At 31.6% G+C, this 10,885-nt stretch overlaps 1 protein-coding gene across 1 annotated transcript; it reads right to left on the reverse strand.

The window, feature by feature from the left end:
• Positions 1–8,883: 8,883 nt before the first annotated feature.
• On the reverse strand, positions 8,884–9,560 carry LOC141555243 (cytochrome c oxidase assembly factor 4 homolog, mitochondrial-like). Its single transcript, XM_074287950.1, has one exon. The coding sequence runs from the start codon at positions 9,502–9,504 to the stop codon at positions 9,238–9,240; it is 267 nt and encodes an 88-aa protein (XP_074144051.1). The 5' UTR covers positions 9,505–9,560; the 3' UTR covers positions 8,884–9,237.
• Between the last annotated feature and the right edge of the window lie 1,325 nt (positions 9,561–10,885).

Below are 10,885 nucleotides of genomic sequence, written 5' to 3' on the forward strand. Positions count from 1 at the left end.
GTCCTTGAGCTTCAGGATCTTTTAAATACCATTTATCATAGTGACTCCTTCAGAAGAAAATGCCTTTCATCACTTCAGGGCATAGTTGTAGAAACCAGAAAATATTAAAAGATCATTTCTCCCAATGTGAATTTCCCTTCTAAGAAGGTACATGATTTTGTTCACCTAGCCTTGATTAATGAAGACTTATTAAAGACTTTGTTTTGGTGGGTTTTTTTTTTAACTTGGAATTCAGTTTTCATTTTCTTTTAGTCATTGTCAGGACTCAGTGCCTTTAGCAATAACAAAATGAGTGTGTGTCAAATGACTATTTTACATTGTACACTGCTGTGTTTGATTCCTCTGGAAAATATATTTTTTTCAATTGATCAACAAATTCATAACAATAAGACTGCAATTAGGTAAATATAAGAATATGAAAATGGCAATGTCAAAGAATGTTTTAACAGTTTTTTTTTTTATTTTATTACCTCTTTCCCTATAGTTCTAAAAAAAGGTAACTTAGGTAGTAGATATCAATTTTTTAAAATATTCTAAACTTTTCAAAGTTGTTTTAAGATTGAACACTATAAAGAATTGGTGTAATGATCTAATTACTTGTCTATATTTGAGACATTTGGTGATTATTTTTTCCTTGTAAATTAACCTTCCTACAGACTGTTTTACCAGTAGAAAAAATAAGCTTTTATTAGAAAAGTAGAACTACGTGTGTTTTTTTTTTTAAACTAGGTGACTAGGATGTCTAATTATCCACTCACTAATTCTCAGGAATAGAACATATAATCATCATTATCAAATTTGTAAGTTATCAATGAGTATTTTCCAATTTGGAGTATATAAAAATGACAATGTTGCATTTGGTATTGTAACTGAAACCAAGAGTTGATCAATAGGCTGTGAATATAATTGTATGCTGGAATATTGCATAAAGGCACATAACTATGTCATGTTGACTGTCACCAGTAAAATATGTGACTTGGTCATTTAGTAATTTAAGAAGATAGATATGAGAGATTATATAACACTGATGAAAATTGAATTTCTCTAGAATCTAAGAAGTAGAATATAGAAATGAGTGGTTGCTAGATAGGCAAGTTCAAATGAATTAGGAGGCAGCAGTATTTGACAATGATCTAAAAATGTTGATGACAAGAAAATGAAAAAAAGGATCACTCCCAAGTTTTTCCTTGAAAAGATAAAAAAATGTTCAGTCTATGTTTGGACAAGGTGATGCAGAAGAGAAGTGAGGCATATATGGCTTACACTTATCTGTGCACATCTTTACAATTAGATTTTAAGTTCTTAGAAGATGTAGACAATACATTATACCAATTTAGTTTGTATCCTACTTTATACTTTGCACATAGTGAAATCTCAATACTCTCTTGGAAAGAATAGTAATCTCCCCAAAAAATTCATCTATTCAACTGACAGGCATCGAAAGTAGGTACTGAATTCTTTCTTTTTGAAAAGCACCATTTCAGGTTGTGGAAAGCTGAAATGATTTTTACATTTAAAAGAAAAATAAGTTGTACCAAATAAAGATCTGTGATTCTGTATAACTTTTTATGTCTTCATAATTGAATTATCTTATTAGTTAATTAAGAATAAATATTTTTGCAAATGCAAATGAACATGATATAAAATATTGAAGAAAAAACAAATGCATTTCATTGGTGTCCTGTTTTTATATAATCTAAATTTATTTCACTTTGCCTCCCCTCTCTGCTTCTAGAGTGTCATTTTGAAAAAAAAAAATTCTAATGAAAAAAGGAAAGAGAGAAAGAAGATTGAAAATTAGCAAAATCAATCAATATATCAAAGAATTATGAAAGTATATTGAAATTCAGAAAATATATTTTTTTGTAATTTGACACCATTTATTCTTTTTTTATTTACTTTGTGGTTTTGTTTCCATTTATATTATTGTTGTCACTGTGGATATTGTTTTATTGGTTCTACTTACTTTGTTCCACATTAACTCTTATGAGTCTTGCCACTTGCTTCCACTGTATTTAATTCCCAATCCACAAAGAACATTTGCATTAGTAAAGGCTACTTTTCAGCTCCTTCAATTGTTATGATTCACAGTTGTGGAGGCTCTCAGAGAATTGACCTGCCCCTGTACTTAGGCATGGTTCTTAACATACAACTATTCAACAAAGATCTAAAAAATGTATAAAATTAAATACTGATCAGGAAATTCAAGGGAAAAATTATTGTCATTTTTTCAGACCATGTTAACAAAAAGAAGACAAAGATGTCTAAAAATATTGGAGATAGAGTTTAATCAAGAGAGGCCACACAGAGCCTTCTCAAGTAAGGACTAAAAAAAGACCTGACCTCAATTGTTCAGTTCAACAAGAAGAGATCTTAGGTTTGGCATAGAGGTCTCAAACTTGGGCACTGAAAATCTCTGGATTTTCATTTTTCTCATCTGTAAGATGAGATGATTATCTCTATAATCTTTTCCATCTCTAATACATTTGTGACATTAAATTTTTTCTTGGAAAATAAGTGTTCATAGAGTAAGTTATTAGAAATTGAAGTTGTTAAAGTGAGGAACTATATTTCAGTAGTTTATACTGTGCTAAGATAATTGCAAGCACTTGAGTATTAATAAGAAGGCATAAAACTTTTAAATTATATTTTATTTATATTATTTTTGCTGTGCTGTTTCCTTTATTTCATAACACTGGCCTATCTGAAAACCCCAAGAAAGTATTTTAAATATATTCAAACAGCTATGAAAGCAGAGATATTCTTTTTCTGAGATGAAGACTATAACTTGCTAGTCATATATGCAAATGAAACACTCAAAAAGGTCTGAATTTTATTCTAATTAGTTGTTAATCCAATATTACTTGGGTTTACTCTTTTTAAGGATGAGATAAATTTATAGTTTTGTAATTCATATGAATACTAAAGAACAATTAGGATCTTTTAATGAGTAATAACTATGAATATTTAATATTCAATAACCTTGAGAAGTCATACTTCCACAGAGCAGTATAGCAGGCATTTCAATTTGTTATCCATTTACTAATAAGCAAGACTGTTGGAGCATAGATTCTAAAGATAATGTCACCATTAGAAGAGCAAAGAGTACTTACAATTTTATTACAATTTTAATCTTGCAGCTATATAAGTTGCAAACTTTTTGAGGAAATATGAGAAATCAGAAAAATACTTAACATCTTTAAAATAAAAAAAAATACTGTGGAAGAAACTATGTTTATTTGGCTTCAAATCTGCCTTTTTTACTGTTTTACTTAGCCTTTCCTAGATGGCAGCAGAAGGGACACATTTTCTCCAGAAATGTTATTAATTTATTTGCTCAACAAATAAAGTTAGATATGTTTTGAAGAGCAAATTCTCCTTCTAGCATCCAAATCAAAGCTAAATTGGCATCAGCTCTAAGATAATTAATGATACCATTCATCCTGACTCTGAGACCAACTTCTATATCACATTCTTCTCTTGCCCAAAATATTCCAGAAATTATTTTGCTATCATTTTACTCAGTTTTAGAAAATATAATACTAAACCTGCACAATATTTTTGTCAGTTAAATAAGTATTAATTGTCTACTATTTCCAAAGTAGTATTGTAAGAGCTAGGGATACAAAGAAAAAGAACAACAACAACAAAAACAGTTTCTGCTTTCAAGGATCTCACACTTTTAAGAGGGAGATAACTTGCAATTAACTATATATAAATAAGAAATATACCATAAAATTAAAGATAAACTTAGAAAGACCCTTTGACCCAGCAGTGCTATTACTGGAAATCATTAAGGAGGGAAAAGGACCCACATGTGTAAAAATATTTGTAGCAGCTTTTTTTGTGGTAGCAAAGAATTGGAAAAAGAGTAGATACCATCAATTGGGGAATGACTGAACAAGCTGTGGTAAGTGAAGGTAAATATTCTATAAAAAGTGATGAACAAGCTGATTATAGAAAGGCCTGGAAAGATTTATATGAAGTGATGTTGAGAAAAGTAAGCAGAACACATTGTACATGATAACAGCAAGAATGTTACTATGAAAGGCTTGGTTCGTCTCAGTGGTTCAGTGGTCTGAGGCAATCCTAATAGACTTTGGACAGAAAATGTCATCTGCATCCAGAACAAGATCAAAGGAGACTGAATGTAAATCAACACATGCTCTGTTCATTTCTTTTTTCTGTTTTTTTTTTTTAATCTGTCTCATGGCTTTTTCCTTTTTGCACTGATTTTGCTTTCCAAACATGATTCATAAAGCAATGTATTAAAATAAATAAACTTACTGCAATTAAAAAAAATAAAATCTGAAAGAATGCTAAACTGAAGATAAGAAAGGCTGGAGAAAATTTTTTTTTTCCCCCCCAGAAATTGGGATTTCAGCAGAGGCTTGAATGAAACTAGAGAAGCCAGGAGACAAAAGATGAACACAATTCCAAATATGAAGAACAATTGGCAAAAGTGCACAATCTGGGAAACAATGTCTTTTTTTTTTTTTAGGAAAAAAAAGAAAATTAGTGTTATTGGATTTCAGATTAAGATTTAGGAATACTGAAAAGATAGGCAGGGATCAGTTTATAAAGTTTGTTTAGGTAGTCTATCATCTCTTTTTATTGTATTATCATGTCCAGAGAGAAATATTTCTGATTAAGTCTTTCCTTAGTTCTCAAATGAGTGTTTTTGACTGTATTTGTAGAAATTATATATGTATATTTGCAAATTACCTCCTATATGTTTCCTTAATTTTTTAATGGAATTTATTTTATATTGTTTCTTATTGATTGTGTGATGTCTGGATAGAAATGTTAATTAATATTGTAATTTATTTTTGCATATGTACATTAGTGAAATTGATCTATTGTATTCTTTTTTTTTACTTTGCATCTGTGACATGTATCAAGTACATTATCATAAGATTTGATAGAGCTCATTTATTTGTATTTTTGTGAATAATTTTATACTAGGTAAAATGTTTATTTCAGTTATTTCTTTTTCTGATTCTATGGAATTTTTCAAGTAAATGATTATGTCATCTGAAAATAATATTAGTTTTTTTTGCATCTTTGCTTATGTTTAGATTTTTAATTTTGTCCTTTTATCATATTGGTGTAACTTGGATTTCTCAAGTTATGTTGAATGATAGTTGTGAGAGACCATTAAAAAAAATCTTGTACTTATATGTTGAAAACAAGGGTTGTGTCCATTCTGGAGAGCAATCTGGAATTATGCCCAAAAAGTTATCAAACTGTGCATAACCTTTGATCCAGCAGTGCTACTACTGGGCTTATATCCCAAGGAAATACTAAAGAGGGGAAAAGGACCTGTATGTGCCAAAATGTTTGTGGCAGCCCTTTTTGTAGTGGCTAGAAACTGGAAAATGAATGACAGTGAGTGGTCTCCCTAAGGTCACCCAGTGAATTGGAGCTGAGATAAAGATTAAGTCCTTGCATTTTTCCACTAGGTAGCTCAGTTTCCAAAAGGGAAAATGGCTCTTACTCACTGACTTTTTCTCTTCTTTCTAGGTTTCCCAACTCAAAATTAAGCACAATCCTTTTGCTAAAGGCTTTAGAGAAAAGTACTATTTTGGAAATTGTGTGAATCAGTATCTTGCATCAAAAAGATCCACTGCCAGGACCACAATCAATTGGAGGATGGTTGGGTAAATTATGGTATATGAATGTTATGGAATATTATTGTTCTTTAAAAATGACCAAGAGGATGAATACAGAGAGGTTTGGAGAGACTTACATCAACTGATGCTGAGTGAAATGAGCAGAACTAGGAGATCATTATACACTTCAACAACAATACTATATGAGGATATATTCTAATGGAAGTGGATATCTTCAACAAGGGAAGAGCTAATCCAATTCCAATTGATCAATGATGGACAGAATCAGCTACACCCAGAGAAGGAACACTGGGAAATAAGTGTAAACTGTTAGAATTATTTTTGTTTTTCTCCCCAGGTTATTTTTACCTTCTGATTCCAATTCTTCCTTTGCAACAACAACAAAAACAAAATTTGGCTCTGCACGTATATATTGTGCCTAGGATATACTATAACATATTTAATATGTATGGGAATGCCTGCCATCTAGGGGAGGAGGTGGTGGGAAGGAGGGGAAAAATTCGGAACAGAAGGAGTACAAGGGATAATGTTGTAAAAAATTACCTATACATATGTACTGTCAAAAAATGTTATAATTATAAAATTAATTTAAAAAATTAAAAAAAAGAAAACAAGGGTTGTGTGTTTGTGTTTGTGTTAAATAAGCGATCTTCTATTGCTATATCCTTATTTTTTGTTTGGTTGGTTTTTTTGTTTGTTTGTTTTGTTTTTGTTTTTGTTTTTTGTTTTGTTGAGACCAAGTTTTCTTAATTCTTCCAGGCTGGAGGTGTAGTGAGTAATGAGTGGTAACTTCACAATCCTAAATTTATCACTGATTTGCAGAGAAGATTTAACCAATTATTTTTTTTTTCCTGACCAAGGCTGGTTTGTTTCTTCTTAATCAGATTTGTGGCCCTTTGTTCTCATGCTTAGTATATCAGTGCTAGACTTAATTTATATAGATGCTTGATTGGCTTTAGTCTAGCAATCTCAGAATGACCAAACTAAAGAAGTCTACCAGTCTCAGACTTCTGATGAATCATGAACTTCAGGCATATTCCACTGCATGAGAATTATACCCATGCTTTTTAGAATTTTAGTGTAAATAAGTGCTATAAGTTATTAAATGGTTTTCTCTACTCCATCTATTGAAATAGTTATGTTTTTTTTTGTTTCTCCTATTGTGATTGTGCTAATTATTTCCCTTTTGTTAAATCCCTAAATACCTGATCTTCATCTAATTTTTTCATAGTGATTGTTTTCTTATATTATTATCCTTTCTAGGGTTGGATTTTTTTAAAGTTTATTTTGCATAAGTGTTGCGATATGGGAGCCACCTGCCAGTGTCTGCTGGACATTTTAACTCAGATCTGCAGAATGGCTCTCTTCATGTGAGAGGATGATGATGATACAAGGAGACTGAGAGGCAGTCTGACCTCTCTCCTTTTCCTTCTTGCCTCCAATTTATTTCATTACCCATCCACAAGAAACATCTGCATCAGCAAAGGCCACCCTGAAACTCCTTCAAGTGTTATGATTCACAGTTGTGGAAGCTCTTGGACAATTGACCTGCCCCTTCACTTAGGCATGGTCCTTAACATATAAGGATTTATTAGTTAAATTGATCCCTAATCCTGATTTGGATATCAGCTATATATTTGTCTTTAACAGGTTTAAAAGATGTGTTCTTTCTCTATTTTAAACCAATTTTAATCTACTTGCTCTTTAACTTTTTAATAGAATTTTATTATAATTACTTTAGGTTCCATTTATGGATTACTCAGTTCTTTCCCCCTGGAATGGATTAAGATTCTCTCTCTCTCTCTCTCTCTCTCTCTCTCTCTCTCTCTCTCTCTCTCTCTCTCTCTCTCTCTCTCTCTCTCTCTCTCTTCTCTCTCTTTCTCTCTCTCTCTCTCTCTCTCTCTCTCTCTCTCTCTATATATATATATATATATATATATATATATATATATATATACATATATATACACACACACACACACACACACACACATACACACATACATATCTGCCATTGTCTCTCTCTGTTTTTGTCTCTATTACCCACTTTTAAAATTTGAGTGTTTTCTTTTTTTGTAGATACTCTTCCACTTCAGTTGAATTCTGTTTTTTTCTGAACCATTATTCCACATGGTAGTTTCTTATATTTCTCTTTGTTCTCTGCTTCTTGTGAATTCACCTCACTCATTTTTTATTTTGGTAATTTGATTTTCCTTTCTCTTCCCTAGGAGAAAATAATTTCATTTAAAATATTAGCCATAACTTAAGATACTCTTTTTATTTAGAATTAGCATCACGTCCATTCTTTTTGATGGGATCATATTTGTCTAATTCCAATATTTTATATTATCTCCTATATCTCCATATTGGAAATACCATTCCTATCTGGTGTCTCTGAAACAAAAGGCTACTAGTTATACCCACACCCACACTTTTCCCTCACACCAACAATAACAACAAAATACTAGTGGTCTTGGACTTCTTTATCATTTCACTTTGTTTTTAATGATTTTCCATTTTTTTTCCTTTTGAAAGTCTCAATTAGATTAACCTATTTGCAAACCCACACTGCTTTAGAATTCACAAATAATTTTGAGGCCATAATGGTTCTTGTCACCAGACTGTTTCCTTTGCCTGTCATGGTACACTGTAATTCTTGCAAAGTTAGAAAAGTCATTTTCCATTGAAATAATAGCATGGACAAAAGTAGTCTATTGTTCAAGCAAGAATTTCATCTGCTGTGCTCATAGTTTTTGGGAACATCAGATCTGGCTGCCTGGGTGTTACAAAAAGAAGTATAATGGCTCATAGATGATGCACTTTTGGTGCTGGCCAAGGTGAAATTTTCAGTGGAGGTATAATTCTTTGGAGATAAAGAAAAGGATATTTTGGAAGTTTGCTTCCTACTTCTATATAGTATCTTTACTCCTGGTCATGGAAGTACTGTGAATGTCTTTTTTTTTATTAGATTATTAATATTTTGTATCTTTTTAAAATATTTTAGTTTTATCAGTTCTAGAACCTTTTCTATGCATTACTTCTTTAATAACTTTGAATATTTCTTCCTCTGCCCTAAGATTCGTTACTTCTCTTGGGTTATTTGTGTGAAAATTTCTAGACTTTTAAATTGCTCTCTCAGGATATTAACATCTTTTTATTGTCTTCATCTAAGTTTTCACAAAGACAGCTAGGTTGTTCAATGGATAGTGTACCAAAGTCAAGAGCAACTAAGTTTAAATCAAGATTTAGATTTTATTTTATTTTATTTTATTTTTTTTTTTAGGTCATGAATTTATTTTTCATTTAAGTTTCCAAAGAATCAATATAATCCTAAGCACAGGAACATAGCCTTGGGTGGAGGCCTTAAAGAGTTTCTTTAACACATTTTTCCCTCCTCATTTCTCTTCCCTCCAACCCTGGATTAAGCAGTGGATTCTAAGCCTACATCTGCTTAATAAACATTGGCGAATTTGCACTGAATTGACTGTTCTGAGTTGTCTCCTCTCCAGGAGCATCTTCTATATGTTCTTAGTTCCCCAGCTCCCGATTGTCATCCTGAGTTAGGTGGGTATTCAGCCTTCCTCAGTCTAGTTTTCTGGGTGTCTCAGCCATCAGTGGGGATCTGCTTCTGCCTCCTTTGCAGCTCTTCCAGCCTTTGCTTCTGGTATTGGCTCATGCACTCTCTGAAGGCCTTCACTTGGGCCTGGCACTTCCTCCAGTCTTGGTGCTCAGCCATACAATCCTGCACCGCGTGGTGAAAAGCTATGCAACCTGTGCGTGAGATCATCTGATCCACAGGGTCCTCACTGTTGTCATCTGCAGCTGACTGAGAACGTGTCCAGTTGTGACCCTGAGAGGCAGCAGATGACATCTTGCTAACTGAGCCTTGGATGAGTGAGAAACGAACGAGAACGGGCTCGCCCCCGCGTCTACCAAGATTTAGATTTTATTATTATTTTATTATATGTATTTATACATTATATATTTAATATATTTTATTATTATTATTTTATTAGCTGTGTGTCTCTGAACAAGTCATTTAACCAATATATCTCAGTCTTCCCATTTGTAAAATGAGCTGGAAAAGAAAATGGCAAGCCTCTTCAGCTTCTCTGCCAAGAAAACCCCCCAAAATGTTTCAAATAAATCAGATACAACTGAACAAAAAAGATTAAATAACAAAGTTTATAATTATACGGGCATTTAGGTGGTACAGTAAATAGAATACTAGGTCTAGGGTCAGGAATACCTGAATACAAATCTTACCTTAGATGCTTAGAAGTCATCTCTGAGAAGTCATCTGACTCCTTTTGGCCTCAATTTCTTCATCTATAAAATGAAATAGAGAAGAAAATGCCAAAGCATTCCAATATGTTTGTTAAAAAACCACTCTACTCTCCCAAGTAATCATGAAAAGTTGCATGTGACTCAAATGATTAAACAAAAAATACTTGTCAGACACATACATTTTCTTCTGAGGCTTCATTATGTCTCAGTATCCCATAATTTTTTATATATTTCTCCACATTATTATTCACTTTAACATAACTATTTTTTGTTATTGTGATTTGCTTTTTTGATTCACTTATTCAGAATTACATTACTTTATCACCTTATTTTGTACATGGTTCTTTTAATTATTATTCTTATTTAATTATTGTCTAGAAAAAAGATGTATTTCAGCCTTTTTTGCTTTTTGTTATGATAAAGTAGAATTTAAAGAAAATTCTTTTCAATTTCTCTTTGTTCTATTAAAGATATGCATGAACTTTGGTGTTTATAAAATAAGCAGAAGTAATTTTTGCAGCTACATATAAATAAATAAATAAATATATATATATATATATATATATATATATATATATATATATATATATCATTAAAACCTCATGGGATGAAACCTATAACTTGATTTTGGCTGTCGTGGGTATATTTCATTCCAAAGAAAGAAAAAAATCAATACAGATAGACGGAATAATAATTGTATATGAAGAAAATATATTTAATGGAGAAAATTCAGGAACAAGAGAGGGGAGATCTTAGAATATATTTGGGTGAAGAACAAAGAAAGGATGAGAACTGATTTTATCATTTTTTCATGATTTATATTATAATCCATATGATCAGAAAGAGAAAAAAGAAGAAAGGAAACATCACAAATTTGACAGAGAGGCATTTTATAGTAAAAATGGGACTTCATTTATTTCAACATATCTGCTAAAATGCTAAATATTCTTTCTGTCTCTCTTCCT

This window comes from Sminthopsis crassicaudata, chromosome 1 (genome assembly GCF_048593235.1).
Source record: "Sminthopsis crassicaudata isolate SCR6 chromosome 1, ASM4859323v1, whole genome shotgun sequence".
Lineage (NCBI taxonomy): Eukaryota > Metazoa > Chordata > Mammalia > Dasyuromorphia > Dasyuridae > Sminthopsis > Sminthopsis crassicaudata.

Excerpts from the sequence above, each read along its gene's own strand:
- LOC141555243 (XM_074287950.1), bottom strand. The coding sequence starts at position 9,504 with ATGTCATCTGCTGCCTCTCAGGGTCACAACTGGACACGTTCTCAGTCA.